This window comes from Aedes aegypti, chromosome 1 (assembly GCF_002204515.2).
Source record: "Aedes aegypti strain LVP_AGWG chromosome 1, AaegL5.0 Primary Assembly, whole genome shotgun sequence".
In the NCBI taxonomy this organism is placed as follows: Eukaryota; Metazoa; Arthropoda; class Insecta; order Diptera; family Culicidae; genus Aedes; species Aedes aegypti.
Genome location: NC_035107.1, coordinates 48,780,417 through 48,799,037, shown reverse-complemented (window position 1 = coordinate 48,799,037; position 18,621 = coordinate 48,780,417). Strand labels below are relative to the sequence as shown.

The 18,621-nt window shown below is 35.3% G+C and overlaps 1 protein-coding gene across 1 annotated transcript in view; it reads right to left on the bottom strand.

Annotated features, from left to right (window-relative positions):
* LOC23687658 (D(2) dopamine receptor A) overlaps window positions 1-18,621 on the bottom strand; it is a 279,508-nt gene that overhangs the window by 73,302 nt on the left and 187,585 nt on the right. The window contains exon 4 of the mRNA XM_021838524.1: window positions 13,541-13,877. Coding sequence (XP_021694216.1) covers window positions 13,541-13,877 — 337 coding nt within the window. The remainder of the gene's footprint in view (window positions 1-13,540; window positions 13,878-18,621) is intronic.

The window sequence follows — 18,621 nt, the reverse complement described above, 5'->3', positions numbered from 1 at the left end:
CTGCGTAATAATCCTAAAAATCTAACCAAGAATTAATTAAATGAACTTAGCTTTTAGCGCTTATATCACCAACATCATCGGTGTTATTGCTTAAAAGAAGCCGAATACCCTACGCCAACAGTTGGCGTTTCTATATTGCAAATACCGTAAAACGGGGTAACTTTGATAATGCGGGTAACTTTGATAGTGCGAGACCCACAACATATTAAACGAAATAACGAAGTTTCTGTTTATCAGTTAAGCAAAACAAATGCAAAAGTAAAGAGTATTAGTATGACACTTCATGTCAAAGCTATTTTCATTGGAATCAAGTGCATTTGAGGCTTTTTATACGAATATTAAAAATTGACACAATTTTAGCATTTTCGAAACGCCTACAAACAATCTGTTCTACGATCACTATTTGATGTAGTTTTGAATAGTTAGCCACTTATTTTTGACAGCCTATTTATCATAGAACTTGAATACGGTCTCAAATCTCTTAGCGAATAGCATTTTCACAAACTGGGACCATTTTTGTAATCTAAGTCAGAAATTTCCATATAACGTTAAACGCCTAGAGGTATGCAATGCCCTACAAATGTTCGTTATTCATTCAATTTTGTTCGATTCATACTCCATTATCAAAGTTACCCCAAAACAGAAAACCAACTTTCGATTATATGAAAAATTATATATCCATTCATAATAAATCTTTTGGAAATCTATCGACTGCAATCGATAGCTAGGATGCCAGTACTTGTTTTAAAAATATAAATTATTATTCTTTGAATCAGCATGCATAAATATTCAAGTTTTCTTCGAAAAAACTATCAAAGTTACCCCGTTTTACGGTACGATTAAACCTCCTGAGTTGATGTTTCATCACTTGATATTGACTCATGAAACTAAACAAAAAATTGCATGGTTAGGGAGCATTCAAAAATGACGTCCATCGTTCGGGGAAGGAGGAGTCTACAAAAATGTGACAATGCATGCCTTAGGTACTGTAAAAAGCGCGACAGGGGGGGGAGAGGGTGGAATGTAGAAATCCCAAAAAATATGGACGTCATTTTTGAATATTCCCTTACCAAGATGGTCGCTTCAAACAATTTTCCAAAGCATTTCTATTCCATATCTCGATGGCCCGATAAGTCGATGATTCTCTTCAATATCGACTCAACCCTCTAGATTGTATGTTGAAAATGACGTTTTATACTATGCTGCGCATAGTAAGGAACATAGTCCAAATATGGTTCCTTACTATGCCCACTTAAGAAGAATAAGAAAATGAAAAGAAAATAAGTTGCAATTTACCAGTTATGATTGCTTGATAAATATACTTGTGTCTACGTACTAAAAATATGAAATATATTCTTTTTAATTTGCTTCAAATAACTTAAGTGATGAGGTACTCCCTTAGCATTTTTGCTAACGGGCAGTCAATTTGGACGTTTTTCAATGTTTTCAAAGCTATTTTATTCTTTTTTAAAGTAGTAGATGTAAATTTGTCGAGAAAATTCTTCGCGTACTTTTTGATTACTAAATATATGAAAAATTATTTTGAACGAAAATTTAAATATTTTACCAGATTTTGATGAAAGTGCGCAGAAATAGGAGCTGCGCAGAGTTAGAGGCCTTCACGGTATTTTGCCTGTAATGCACACTTAATTCAGAATGCCGAGTCTCGGCTAATTTTAACCGAGATCCGCACAGCCGAGTAGTCGGCAAACAAATTTCCTGGGATCTCAGCAAATAAAAGCCGAGTATCAGTAAATCGTGCCTCGTTGCTAAGCAACCAGACAGTTTGTTAGCTGAGTCTCGGTTAAAATCGGGAAACCGAGATTCGCACAGCCGAGCTCGTGAAAAAAATATAAGTGTGTGAAACAACAAAATGGGCAGGATTGAAGCTTAACTGGCGTTCATTACAGCTGTGTCAAATTGATGGGACCAATGCATAATTAAATCTATTAAAAGTGAAATTGCTGTTTCGGAATAATCAAATAATGTGGTAAATGTTTGACACGTTGTTTGAACGTGACATGTAATCTGTTTGTAATTAAATTGAATTGAAATAACGTAATAGCATATTACAAAAGTTTTCACTTATAACCAAACTCAGAATAGGGAAAGTGTACCAGTTATGGCTATAGTGGTTCCCTATTTCGCCATATGACAAATTTAGCAAACTGTCCAATTTTAAAACGTTTTAAATGTTTTAGCATCAAGTTATAAATGATGTCTTACTACTTAAACGCGCAAAAAGATTAAAAATTTAAAAGCAATTGAATTATCACGTATGGCGAAATAGGGAACCACTATGGCCATAACTGGTACACCTACCCTAATTTCATTCTTAAAGGAAGGACGGAGCACTTCAATACTACTTCCTCTAAGTAAGCTTTTGTAATGAATGAAAACGTGAGCAGTTTATTGGCGATTACGTTCAAGTTGATGAAGCCGCGTTCTCAACAAAAGCGCATGCTCGAAGGTGAGTTAAATACTTTGCCTTCTTCGAAGGTAGATTATTTTAGCTTTTGCACAAACATACCCTTTGAAAGTCTATTGCTTTCAAAGCGTGTCAAATCGAATCCGTATAGTCATTGATAGGCTGTATCGAATTGCCTTGGTAAGAAGCTCGCAACAGGAAAATCCATCAATAAATGCTCAATAATAATCACATCGGTAGAAAATTCAATTAGAGTAATACAGATTAACATAGGGAACTTTAAAAAGTGAAAGCTTATTTTTAAGTCTAAAGTAAATCCACATATTGTCATTTATTACGCTCTGAAGTTTGAATGTTCACTTTGAGATAATAATTTCGATAATAATGATATTTCACTGTTTCTGTAGTTCTGTGCAACGATAATTGTTAAGTTCCAAGATTTGTCATTAGCTTCTCAACACCCTATTTGAAGACTGCCACTGACAGCTCTATTAGTTTGGACACGTAATTACATTCCAGCCAGCTCCACTGCTACAATGATCATAAACCCACTAAGAAGATTGATTATCACCACGCGAGACCATTCGAATTCCGTGGAAGATGGATGAACTTTTAGCTACTTCCTTACAGATCCGTCGCTTTCTTGAAAGACAATCAGCATTCTCTTGCAAACAGGATTGTGGGAATGAATAATACAACGATTCACACATCCATCAATAATGTACACCAAAGTACTTTGTGCTCTAGAATCTATAGAATTTGAACCAACCACCCGCAGACAAACTGGTTCTCGCATTAAGGCCCAAGTCAGTGGCGCGTCTGCAATGCGCGCGGGCTACTTTGATCGCAATTTTAACAAATTTGACCACTTTTTTCAAAATTCTAAACTCACTTGTCTCTTCGAAATTAAATGGAGATTATTTCTTGTGAAGAAACCATGTTCATAAAGTTATTAGATTTAGCTGGAATGTCTTTTGAGTGGTAAATGAAATGCCGAAAATATAAGACATTGCTTGCTATTTCATCTGATAGAAGCTGTTTGGGGGCATATTTTGAAAATTGGAAAACATCCATCGATAGATATTTCCTCAAGGATTATTCCTGTAAAAAAATATTTCCAATAAAATTAGGCAGGAATACGGGAATGTCTTTTAAACGCGATTTAAAAATCATCATTTTTCTCATAAAATTAGCCATCAAATTGCCAACGATAGCCATGCAACGATCGATGAATCAGGCATAGTTCATCCAAGTGGGCAAAATGAATTCTATGAGTAATCCACGTTGCAGCTAATGGGAAACTTTCTGATGGTTGATGAGTTTTGATGATAGAGATATTTTGTTTCTTGGATAAGTACAATTTCGTGGTGAAAGTTCATAATGATACTTATTTCACTACTGGTCTATCGCAAAAGTTTTTACAAGTGCGGGAACGCTAATGAAATTGCGCGATGGTATCAAATCGAGTCAGTTACTTCAGCGGGATTATTCATCGCAGTCCAAAGAATAAATGATCTGAAGACACGACTATGATTCGAAGCAATCTCGCACTTTTATTCCCAGTTCAGCAGTGAAAGAAATATACAACAACTTGATAAAACTTTTGCGCGAGTTAGAATTGATTTGACGCTTCCACACTAATTATGATTTGCATGAGGGAACAGATGTCAACAATATATAAAATTATGTTTGCTAAAACCTGATAAGGAAGTGTTGTTATGTTCCATGGTTATTTGAAAATGATGAGTAAACTACCTATCTAACTGATGCTTTTCTGAAATACATTTGACTGCTCCAATTGCAATATTGAAATTATATGAAAATTCGCATGCCCACCCTAGCCGTTGAAGAAATGAACCGTTACTCTTTGAACGTGGCAAAGGATGGTATTACCATGGATGGTGGGTGCGCTCGTAAGACATGCAGTTGTTTGCCCCAAGATTATTTGGTTTTCTAATATGAAAGCATACATTTTTTTATATACCAATGAATTGCTGAGAAAATTTGCAATCTATTGGTGCTAATTATAAGGCTGAAAAATAAAATTCATAGCATACTTTTTCAATTTCCATTTCATGCGCAAATGATTTCCGCTGCAACAGCAGCGGGCCGTGGGAAGAAGGAATACGAAAAACCGACCAACAAGCGATAAATGAAATGTGTTCATCTAACTGTGAGTCATTTTGCTAATGATGTAGGATGGGTGATCTGTTGATATTGATATTGGTATCACGTGTTGATTACTTCGAGCCTCGAATTCTTGGATCAATTTTAATTTTATCTGCAAATTGTTCTGAACAAGTCTTCTTAATTTTGTTGAATAAAATATATTGGGGGATTAGAGTTTTCTAAATTAGTAAATAATACGTCATAAGTCATTTTTAATTTCAGAGCGGTCGGTTCTCAGCTTGCTCCTGGCGATCAACATGCTCGTGCTGTATGTATCAAGCGAGCGTGCTTGTGCGGAATGTACTAAGTATACGATGCAACTGATCTTGAATTAAATATTTCATATTACAATTGGCATTGGAAATTCCAAGTAAATATTTGTATCTCATGGCTCTCTAAGTGGGATGCCCGAAATTCATTGAAAATATTCTAATTGTTTGTGGCTGAGAACTTTGGACAGACAATTTGAATGTGATTATTGGGAATTTGTTGAATATTTTCCAATTACTGGTAGACACTGAAAAAGGCTGCAATATGAAAAGATGATTGCTTAAAAAGTCTTTGATAAAGTGTACAATATTTTGAAATACATCGAGTTGAAAACAAACAAAGCTATGACAAGAACACTATTTGTATGACATGTAGGTTTATTAAAATAAATCCTAATAATATTTGAGATTTTTATGGAATAATTTGAATATTTCCGAATACCTGATGACAAATGAGCATTCCAGACAAATATTTGAATGAGATGAGGAGCTTTACCAACATTTTGAGTAATACATTACATTCAAATGAAATAAGGGTTTCTAAAAAAAAACAGGTTCAATGTATAAACGAAATGAGTATTTTCTAGTACACTCTCGAATATATGAATGCTCTCTCGAAACATTCGCATTTTTTCAGCAACTTAGAAATACTTGTGTTTTGTGGAATTCTTTAAATTATTCTGAATATTTGATGGCGATTGAGAATTTCTGACTTATATTTGAATGAGATTAGAATATTCGAAAATTTCTGAAAAAATAGAGTATCTCGTCAGTGATATTTGCATAAAAGGAATGTTTTAGAAGAAATTCTGAAGTATGCATGATTGAGATAAGTATTTTTTTAATGCAATTTTAAATAAGACGTCTCAATATTATATGAATATAATTATATAAATTATTTAAACAATATATGCTCCTTTTTTAAGAATTACCGCTGAATGTTTGACTGAGATGAGAATATTTTGAATGACTCCGGAATAATTCAGTTATTTATGAAAATTTTGAATATTTCTGAATATTCGATGTTATTTGAGAACTTCTGGCAAATATTTTAATGCGATGAGGATTTTGAAAAAATTAAGTATAACAAAATATTTAAATGAAATGAGTTTCTCGTGAATAATATTCATATATGGTTTCTGAATGAAATTTTGATAAATGTATGAATAAGATGAGTATTTTTATTTCACTTCAATATTTAAAATATCATGGAGTTTTTTGGAAAAAATCCGAATTATCGATGGCAATATAAAATTTCTGACAAATATTTTAATGAGATGAGGATTTTTACGAAAATTCTGAGAAATATAAGAATGCGATAAGTATCTCGTAAACAACATTCGAATAAGACTGAATTTCTAAAATAAATACGGTATCTTGCATGAATGATACGAGTGTTTTCTAAATAACTCTCGACTATTTGAATGATCTCTGGAATCTTCCGCATATTTTCGAATATCTGCGAATTTCAAAGATTCTGACAACTTTTTCAATAAGATAAGAATATAAGAAAATTTCTGAATTATAGGAGATAAACATCTCGAAAGTAATATTTGTATATAAAGAAGTGTTTCAAAAGAAATTCTGACGAGAATGGTATAGATATTTTCTCAATATAATTTCAAATGATATGAGTGTCAGAAAATTTCTTTATAATATATGAATAAGATGAGTATCTCATGAATGACAATTGAGTTATATGCTTTTTACAGGAATTCCGCTAAATGTATGACTAAGATGAGTAATTTTTTAATTACTCCGGAATACTCGAATAATTTATGAAATACTTTGAACAGTCACGAATTATCGATGGCATCGAGAATTTCTGACAAATATTTTAATGAGAAGAGTGTTGTGGAATTCTTCAAATTACTCTGAATACTTGATGGTGATTGAGAATTTCTGGCATATATTTGAATAGAATATTAGACAATTTCTGAAAAAAAAATTGGAGTATCTCGTCAGCGATATTTGCATAAAAGGAGTGTTTTAAATGAAATTTTTGAAGAAAGCATGAATGAGATAAGTAGAGTATTTTTATAAATCAATTCTAAATAAGACGAGGATACTAGAAAATATCCATATAATATATGAATAACATGAACATCTTGTGAATGATATTCAAATAATATAAGTGTTAAATAACTTCCGCTGAATGTGTGACTGAAATGAGAATCTTTAAATTGACTCCGCAATATTTTAGTAATTTATGAAAACTTTGAATATTTCCGAATACTCCATGCCTATTTAGTACTTCTGTTAAATATTTTAATAAGATGAGGATTCCAGATAATTTCAGAAAAAAATTTATGAGTGAAGGGGCCTAGATAGCCGTAGCGGTAAACGCGCAGCTATTCAGCAAGACCAAGCTGAGGGTCGTGAGTTCGAATCCCACCGGTCGAGGATCTTTTCGGGTCGGAAATTTTCTCGACTTCCCAGGAGTTCAAGTATCTTCGTACCTGCCACACGATATACGCATGCAAAAATGGTCATTGACATAGTAAGCTCTCAGTTAATAACTGTGGAAGTGCTCATTAGAACACTAAGCTGAGAAGCAGGCACTGTCCCAGTGGGGACGTTACGCCAGAAAGAAGAAGAATATGAGTGAAATTTCTCGTGAATATTATTTATATACGATAAGGGTTTCCTGATGAAATTCTGATGAATGTATGAATGAGATGAGTATTTTTAATTGACTGTAATATTTGAAATATAATAAAATTTGTTAAAAAATCCGGTCTTGATAGCAATTGAGAATTTCTTACAAGCATTTGAATAAGATGAGGATTCCAATATCTGAATAACATATAAATGAAATGCGTGTCTTGTTATTTGAATTACATAATGGATTCCTAAAGAAATCCTGAAAAATACATGAATGAGATGACAATTTTATCAATGACTCTGGAATACTTCAGTGTTTTATGCCACGTTCAAAGAGTAACGGTTCATTTCTTCAACGGCTAGGGTGGGCATGCGAATTTTCATATAATTTCAATATTGCAATTGGAGCAGTCAAATGTATTTCAGAAAAGCATCAGTTAGATAGGTAGTTTACTCATCATTTTCAAATAACCATGGAACATAACAACACTTCCTTATCAGGTTTTAGCAAACATAATTTTATATATTGTTGACATCTATTCCCTTGTGATAATATTGCTAATAGTGGGAGTTCATACCCGGAGGACAGCGAGATCTCTCTGTCTCTGGAAGTTGGTATTGAACTGTGGTGGTCGTGCATCAATTTTGTATTCGTTGGCAATTTGCAATAGAATTATTTACTGAATATTTTTGACAGGATATTTGAATCCTTGTAATGCAATTATGAAGTGGCATTATCCTATATTTGCATTCTTTATATGATAAACCATATCATGCATGGTGACTTGGATTGCTATATAGAGGGATTATAAATAACGAAAAGTTTATTATTTTTAAAGCTAAGTGGTACTGGTAGATTTTTAAATATTGTGGATAAACATTCATAATATTATCGCATTTTCTCATGTGGAGGATAACAATACTTTTTCCGGTAGAGAAATATTCCCTTGCGCATGTGGTAGTGATTAGTTCATTTCGGTAAAGATGTTCATTCAATAAATTTCAAATTGTCGGTTGATTCCAGATCCTCCACTGACTTGGGCCTTAAGTCTTCCATTCGGTCGTCATGACCAACTCTGTTTGGAGTAACCTATGGGTACACTCAACAGAAGGGCGTTATTTGTCAGTACACTTTGTGGCAATGAATGTGATTCTCATTCGTAATTCTAGAACGGAAGCAAAATGTACAAACCGCAATTTCCTTCCTCGAATTCAATGTGAATGATATAAGTGACGTTGAGGTAAATAATTTTAGATCATTTCGTGTGGCACAATTGGCAAAGCTTGAAAAGATAATTTAAAAGATCTCAAATAACAATCTCAATCTCAATCTCAATCTCAATCTCAATCTCTCAATCTCTTTCAATTCGATTTCGATTCGATTTCGATTCGATTTCGATTCGATTTCGATTCGATTTCGATTCAATTTCGATTCGATTTCGATTCGATTTCGATTCGATTTCGATTCGATTTCGATTCGATTTCGATTCGATTTCGATTCGATTTCGATTCGATTTCGATTCGATTTCGATTCGATTTCGATTCGATTTCGATTCGATTTCGATTCGATTTCGATTCGATTTCGATTCGATTTCGATTTGATTTCGATTCGATTTTGATTCGATTTCGATTTGATTTCGATTTGATTTCGATTTGATTTCGATTCGATTTCGATTCGATTCCGATTCGATTTCGATTCGATTTCGATTCGATTTCGATTCGATTTCGATTCGATTTCGATTCGATTTCGATTCGATTTCGATTCGATTTCGATTCGATTTCGATTCGATTTCGATTCGATATTCGATTTCGATTCGATTTCGATTCGATTTCGATTCGATTTCGATTCGATTTCGATTCGATTTCGATTCGATTTCGATTCGATTTCGATTCGATTTCGATTCGATTTCGATTCGATTTCGATTCGATTTCGATTCGATTTCGATTCGATTTCGATTCGATTTCGATTCGATTTCGATTCGATTTCGATTCGATTTCGATTCGATTTCGATTCGATTTCGATTCGATTTCGATTTGATTTCGATTTGATTTCGATTTGATTTCGATTTGATTTCGATTTGATTTCGATTCGATTTCGATTCGATTTCGATTCGATTTCGATTCGATTTCGATTCGATTTCGATTCGATTTCGATTCGATTTCGATTCGATTTCGATTCGATTTCGATTCGATTTCGATTCGATTTCGATTCGATTTCGATTCGATTTCGATTCGATTTCGATTCGATTTCGATTCGATTTCGATTCGATTTCGATTTGATTTCGATTTGATTTCGATTTGATTTCGATTTGATTTCGATTCGATTTCGATTCGATTTCGATTCGATTTCGATTCGATTTCGATTCGATTTCGATTCGATTTCGATTCGATTTCGATTCGATTTCGATTCGATTTCGATTCGATTTCGATTCGATTTCGATTCGATTTCGATTCGATTTCGATTTGATTTCGATTTGATTTCGATTTGATTTCGATTCGATTTCGATTCGATTTCGATTCGATTTCGATTTGATTTCGATTTGATTTCGATTCGATTTCGATTCGATTTCGATTCGATTTCGATTCGATTTCGATTCGATTTCGATTCGATTTCGATTCGATTTCGATTCGATTTCGATTCGATTTCGATTCGATTTCGATTCGATTTCGATTCGATTTCGATTCGATTTCGATTCGATTTCGATTCGATTTCGATTCGATTTCGATTCGATTTCGATTCGATTTCGATTCGATTTCGATTCGATTTCGATTCGATTTCGATTCGATTTCGATTTCGATTCGATTCATTCGATTCGATTCGATTTCGATTCGATTTCGATTCGATTTCGATTCGATTTCGATTCGATTTCGATTCGATTTCGATTCGATTTCGATTCGATTTCGATTCGATTTCGATTCGATTTCGATTCGATTTCGATTCGATTTCGATTCGATTTCGATTCGATTTCGATTCGATTTCGATTCGATTTCGATTCGATTTCGATTCGATTTCGATTCGATTTCGATTCGATTTCGATTCGATTTCGATTCGATTTCGATTCGATTCCGATTCGATTTCGATTCGATTTCGATTCGATTTCGATTCGATTTCGATTCGATTTCGATTCGATTTCGATTCGATTTCGATTCGATTTCGATTAGATTTCGATTCGATTTCGATTCGATTTCGATTCGATTTCGATTCGATTTCGATTCGATTTCGATTCGATTTCGATTCGATTTCGATTAGATTTCGATTCGATTTCGATTTGATTTCGATTTGATTTCGATTCGATTTCGATTCGATTCGATTTCGATTCGATTTCGATTCGATTTCGATTCGATTTCGATTCGATTTCGATTCGATTTCGATTCGATTTCGATTCGATTCCGATTCGATTTCGATTCGATTTCGATTCGATTTCGATTCGATTTCGATTCGATTTCGATTCGACTTCGATTTGATTTCGATTTGATTTCGATTTGATTTCGATTTGATTTCGATTCGATTTCGATTCGATTTCGATTCGATTTCGATTCGATTTCGATTCGATTTCGATTCGATTTCGATTCGATTTCGATTCGATTTCGATTCGATTTCGATTCGATTTCGATTCGATTTCGATTCGATTTCGATTCGATTTCGATTCGATTTCGATTCGATTTCGATTCGATTTCGATTCGATTTCGATTCGATTTCGATTCGATTTCGATTCGATTTCGATTCGATTTCGATTCGATTTCGATTCGATTTCGATTCGATTTCGATTCGATTTCGATTCGATTTCGATTCGATTTCGATTCGATTTCGATTCGATTTCGATTCGATTTCGATTCGATTTCGATTCGATTTCGATTCGATTTCGATTCGATTTCGATTCGATTTCGATTCGATTTCGATTCGATTTCGATTCGATTTCGATTCGATTTCGATTCGATTTCGATTCGATTTCGATTCGATTTCGATTCGATTTCGATTCGATTTCGATTCGATTTCGATTCGATTTCGATTCGATTTCGATTCGATTTCGATTCGATTTCGATTCGATTTCGATTCGATTTCGATTCGATTTCGATTCGATTTCGATTCGATTTCGATTCGATTTCGATTCGATTTCGATTCGATTTCGATTCGATTTCGATTCGATTTCGATTCGATTTCGATTCGATTTCGATTCGATTTCGATTCGATTTCGATTCGATTTCGATTCGATTTCGATTCGATTTCGATTCGATTTCGATTCGATTTCGATTCGATTTCGATTCGATTTCGATTCGATTTCGATTCGATTTCGATTCGATTTCGATTCGATTTCGATTCGATTTCGATTCGATTTCGATTCGATTTCGATTCGATTTCGATTCGATTTCGATTCGATTTCGATTCGATTTCGATTCGATTTCGATTCGATTTCGATTCGATTTCGATTCGATTTCGATTCGATTTCGATTCGATTTCGATTCGATTTCGATTCGATTTCGATTCGATTTCGATTCGATTTCGATTCGATTTCGATTCGATTTCGATTCGATTTCGATTCGATTTCGATTCGATTTCGATTCGATTTCGATTCGATTTCGATTCGATTTCGATTCGATTTCGATTCGATTTCGATTCGATTTCGATTCGATTTCGATTCGATTTCGATTCGATTTCGATTCGATTTCGATTCGATTTCGATTCGATTTCGATTCGATTTCGATTCGATTTCGATTCGATTTCGATTCGATTTCGATTCGATTTCGATTCGATTTCGATTCGATTTCGATTCGATTTCGATTCGATTTCGATTCGATTTCGATTCGATTTCGATTCGATTTCGATTCGATTTCGATTCGATTTCGATTCGATTTCGATTCGATTTCGATTCGATTTCGATTCGATTTCGATTCGATTTCGATTCGATTTCGATTCGATTTCGATTCGATTTCGATTCGATTTCGATTCGATTTCGATTCGATTTCGATTCGATTTCGATTCGATTTCGATTCGATTTCGATTTCGATTCGATTTCGATTCGATTTCCATTTCATTTGCAATTTAGTTTAGGCATTTATTGTTGGTTTTCACTGGATTTGTTTAACTTGTATAACTATTTATTTTGACGATCCCTTCAGTATCGAGTTACAGAGAGTTAACTGTATTTGCTTCGTCTTTCCGCGGTTATGCTTGGATTAAGCTTCGTGCACAAACTATGTTTGACGTAAACCATTCATCCTTGTCGGACCTTCAAGGAAAGCGTCCCACACCACACGGCACTGCTTCACAGCGAAACGAACTGCAAGAATTATGCAAATTCGTTCAAGATTATGGTATTTTCATAGCCACGTGCAGTACCCTTCCTGACAATTTCAAAGAAAGTGACACACTCTATCTCAGTGAGCCATGGCTTACTGGAGAGCCTGTCTCAGAAACGGGTTGAAGGATTCATTAATTAACCGCAGACAAAGCATGCCTCGATGCAGATATTTGCGATACTTCTGCGTCAGTGAGTGGCATGCTTGGATTAATCGGTAAGGACACTTCTACTTGCAGCGGAAGTTCGTTATGAAAAATAACTTCACTTGCATTGGAATTAATGTAAAAAAATGCCTTTACTTCAAAGAAAAATAAAACAACAATCACTCTGCGGAAAGGATTAAATGAATTACTAATTACCTCCCGTGCTTGCGTTCTATTCCCTGAGGACAAACAACAAACTTTATTTATCCATCCAACTGTTAAAAAAAAAAATCAGATGGAGGACCATGAGACGATGTATCTTTGATAGTGCGAAATCCACAACAAGGTAACAAAATAACAATAATAAGCAAAATAAATGGATAAATTATGAGTATAGCACTTCATATCAGAGCTAGTTCGCCTGTCAGTTTTCATTTTCGAAGTTACCCAAAACCAAAAATCGACTTTCGTTTGTATGAAAAATTATGAGTGCATTCAAAATGAATCCTTATTAAATCTTCCAACTGAAATCTATAACCATGATACCAGCACTTGCTTTCAAATTTTTTAATAAAATCCTGAAAAATTTCAGAATTATTTAGATTTACCCCATACCACGGTACTCACTTTCTCAACGCAGGATTCTTCAGTCGGTTCGAGTCCTTGATGGAGGCCGTCGAACGGAACGGTGAACACGAGGACGTCGAATCCGCCGGCTGTTGGCCGGAGTGATGGTGATGGTTCCAACTAACGACGATATCGTTCCCCGGGATGGTGTCCGACAGCAGGGTGCCCGTTGCAGCGGCAACCGTCGTTTCCATTGTTTCGGTGGACGAAGCGGCCACGGAGGATGTTGTCGTGGCCGGAGTGGTCGAGGAAGTTGTTCGGTGGCATTTGATCGATGGGCAGCGCGTGTTGGTGCTTCCATTTGGACGGATGTACACCTCCAGGTACTGGTCGGCTGCTGTAACGAATGAATTAGATAGCAATTGTAAATCGACGTTCAGGATATATTTTACACAACTGCTTGGGGGTGACACTTGATTGTAATGAGTATCTTGTTCTCTTGCAAGAGTGTGCTTGATGTTTGTTATGCTCATAGGCAGCACTGCCCATACAAGCATAACTATCCCATATAGATTTCCTCCAAAAATTGTTTTTGGCGGGCTACACATATTTTTATGTATATTTTATAAAAAAAGCATAACAGTCTCTATATACAGGGGGTTGTCAAAATAATTGAGACAGGAAAAAATTGGGCCAACTTCGGAATGCTGTAACTTCCTCAAACATGGACCGATTTAAGTTCTTTAAAAAGTACCTATACGGGTCAGTTTATCTAGTTTTTGGGTGTTCTCACGGAGATGATCTCGGATTTCCAAAAGCATGTCTTATGTAGTAAAATTATGACGTGTTTTTGGCAAAGAGATCAGTTAAAAACTCAAAATTTTACTGCCGATGGAGATAGGAGATAACATTCTGAAGCGACTGGTGGGCCAAGTATTAAGGTCGGTCCAGAAACAATTAAGATATGTCCATTTCCCCATAGTAGGCGACGATAGTGGATCCAAATTGGGATCAAATAATTTATTCACTTAAAATATGTCGTGCAATATTTTTTCTCCATAGCTCATCATGAATAATCCTATTATACATTGAAAATGCGACGACTCATTCTTCATGTTTTGTCGTAAATAGGGCAACTGTAGACTCAAAGCGGATAATTGATTACAGTGGCCACTTTTAGGCAAGCGGATGTCCCCTGTGATTAGGGACAATCGGAATAGGGTAACTATAAACTCAATGTGTATATGTGAACTATTGTGGCCACTTTTGGGGCCATCGAATGCCCCGAGCAAAAAACATAGCCTGCAAAAAGTATAATTATTCTTTAGTAAAAATTCTCTGCGATACAAATTTATCTCGAGCACATTTTGATATTCAGAATCCTTCGTTCATTACATTCATTCCATTTTATAATGTAGAATATCTTATAGATTTAACCTAAGAACAGTAGCGTCATGTACTTACACGGGAAAAAATCTGATTCCCAAATCATGATTTACATTTCATGAAATTCAAAATTTGATTGGGTCATGATATCAGGACCACAAATCATGGTTCCTAGAGCCATAATCATGATTCCTCATAAGCGTAACATCCAGACTGGCAACACTAAACGGGATGCATTGCATCATTTCATTCGTTTCGATCACCTTGGCAGAGCCAAACCAGCAGCAGGAAGTGAGAAACCAAGGGGGTCCCACCACTTTCCTACTTACTTACTTACCAATATCTTTTCCGTGTCCTCTAGGACCTTCCGGGTGACTCTGCTCGGACTTCACGGTTCGGACGTTGCTAAAGAAAATAAGCCAAATAGTAAACATCGAATAAATGGCCTTCCGCCTTCTTTATTCAAGTTCACAAGCCGGGTTGTCGACCGAAAACTAGTGGAACTGAACAGGTCAAGTGACCGAACTACGCTACTCTGCTACATTCTACTCTAGCGATGTCTAACCTAACTGCTGACACTGTTGCTGGTTTTGTTCTTGCTATTTCATATGGTTTTATTTACATCCATCTGTCATCTCTTGGCGAGGGCCGGCTACCAAATGTATATGCCCTCCTGTACTTTTACTGTTTACGGCTAACGTTACCTAATGATAAATTACACATTTCAACACTGCCCCTTAATTTATCATCCCAAGTAATTTACACATTTTCATAATTCTTGATTTCAAAAGTGGTTTTGTGAAAACATCTGCAATCTGATCTTCACTTTTGATGTACTTTAATTGAACTTTCTTCTCGGAAATCAAATCTCTCATGTACATGAACCGCACATCAATATGCTTGGTTCGTTGATGTTCTCTTGGCTCCTACGAAATCCTGATGCATGGGATGTTGTCCTCGTATATGGTGAACGGTTGAAAAACGATCCCGATCTCCTGCAACAGGCTGGATATCCAAACTCCTTCTCTGACGGCCTCGCATAGAGAAACCAACTCCGCTTCCGTTAACGACAATGTTACGATGTTCTGCCGCTTACTCTTCCAGGACACGATGTTGCCGAACACCACGAATGCGTTTCCAGAACTCGACTTTCGCCTTTCAACGTCATTCGCAGAGTCTGCGTCCGCATATCCCTTGAGTGCCTCGTCATCCTTCTCTCGGTAGTAGATCAAACGTCGTGTTTTAGTTCCTTGGAGGTAGCGCAAGATTCTCTTCAGTCCTAGCCAGTGTTCCTCTCCTGGATTGCTCTGGAACTGGCTCAGGATACTTACGCACGGTGTGCTGGAACACACATATTATCGAACTTGCATGAACCTCCGATCTTTTTTCACTAAAAGTTAGCCTTTATAGTCAAGAAAAGCTTGCGGAATATTAAAAAATCTTTCATCGGCAAAAAATTGAAAAAAGTCGATTTTTGTATTTTTACCCTTCTCCCATATATGAGTTCATAGGAGAATATTAGAGTTACACTAATTTTGATGCATTGCAATAGCTCAAAGACTTATTTGATATACCTTGATCACGAATCGTTTACAAGACGTTTCAAATTTCTACCTACATTCACACAAGGTGACCAGCCCATGGTGGTTTTCCGTTTATTAACGACATCGCTTTTTTACAGTAATTTATTAAGGTAAACATACTACAACTTATCAAGTTTCAATCAATGTTTCCTATTCTACAGAATAATTGAAATCATTGGAGTTCGTTATTGAACATGAAGCTTTTTTAAGATAACAGACAATTGTATAATTACATGCAACCATTAAAATAAACCGCCATACAACTATATAGGGCAATGTACTGTTTAAATTTTGTATGGTGTGTTCACATCTAGCTGGTCTTGTTATTCACATTTGTTTTGATTGAAAGATGGAGGAAGATTCTACGTAAACCTGTATACGGTATGTCTACATCCAAAACAAGAACGCATACAAATATTGTAAAATATCGTTACATATACAGGGTTTATACAGAAAATGTAAGATGTGAAAATAAAAAAAAACTACGATAGTCTTATATTTCTTGTATGAGTAACAATATTATATAATACTTGTAAAGTTGTCATGCAGATTTAAATGGAAATCTTGCAGCCACTGCTTGGGTGCGTTTGCTAAAACCTCACATCATTAACGTATCCCTAGTTAAATTCATATACTTAAAACTAAATACATACCATCAAACGGGGTAACTTTGAAAGTTTTTTTTTAGAGAAAATCTAAATATTTTATTTTTTATTTGTAAAACAAGCACTGGTTTGTTAGTTATCGATTGCACATGAAAGATTGCATAACGGTTCGATCTTAATGAATCTATAGTTTTTCATATAATCAAAAGTCAGTTTTTGGTAATTGGGTAACATTGATAATGAGTAGATAAGCACATGAAAATCCAAAACAAACTATTGTTTGACATTATCACAGTTTGAATTGGATTGGAGAATGTTAACCTTCCAGTCGTCGCGCGGTTTGCCACCGTCAGAACCACCACGCTGCTGTTGGGAACGAAGAGCGTACAGAAAGTACAGAATTTATTGAACAAGAAACATGTTTAAAACGGTTTTCAGTCAAATCAAACATGATAAACACCATCATAAATTGATAATAATGGGTGTAAAAGTATATCTCTGAATAGATATCTATCGATAATCATGTTTCGACATTGAATTCACCATAAATCAATCGTTTTTGGAACATGAATGAGTATAAATCGAATGAATCCCGTAAAGTACATGAGGCGTTGCATACCTCTAGGCTTTCAATGTTATATGGGAATTTGTGACTTTGATTACGAAAATGATTCCAAATTGTAAAACTGTTTTTCCCTATGAGGTTTGATACCGGATTCATGTTCTACTATAGCTAGGCCATCAAGCATACGTACCGAACTCATTATAGTTTCATGAAATAGTGATAGTAAAACAGATTGTTTGTGAGCGTTTTGAAAGTACCAAAATCTCATCATTTTTAAATATTCGAATATAAAGCCTCAAATACTCTCGATTGGCACGAAAACAGCTCAGAGGTAAAGTGTCACACTGATACCCCTTAGTTTCGTATTCGTTTTGCTTAACTGAATAACATAAATTTTGTTATTTTGTTTAGTACGTTGCGGATCCCGCACTATCAAAGTTAGCCGCATTTTCAAAGATACCTCGTTTTACGATACTAAAATGTATGTGTCCATGTTGGATATTGAAATTGTTGTGTCTATTTCGCAAAATTTGCCCCCTCCATAAGTGCGAAGTCTTGAATAAAAGTGCTGAACTACGTTGGATCGATTTGTCATCGTCGCCACATTTATTATTCATCCTATGACAAATAATTGAAGTGATGACATAATGTCGATCCGAAGTAATCCAGCCCTTTTACTCAAAATCAGGCACTTCAAACCCCAAATATAATGTGCGCATTGCATTTGAGTAGATTAGTGACAGCACAAAACTTGTATCACGATGAGCTTGAGACCACATTAAGGCTATATAAGCCGTTTACTGTTAATCATGTTATAGTGAACCCACTCTCAAGACTTTTGCGCGTATAGGCACATGAATACAGCCTATACTGCCATGTGTATCCATTTCTGGGAATTCCTATTCTGATTAGAAAACTTTACCGTATACGTAAAATATTACTTATTTGATTCAGAAAGAAGAATACAAAGCGTTCGTATGAGCTTTTCTGAAGTGAAAAGTG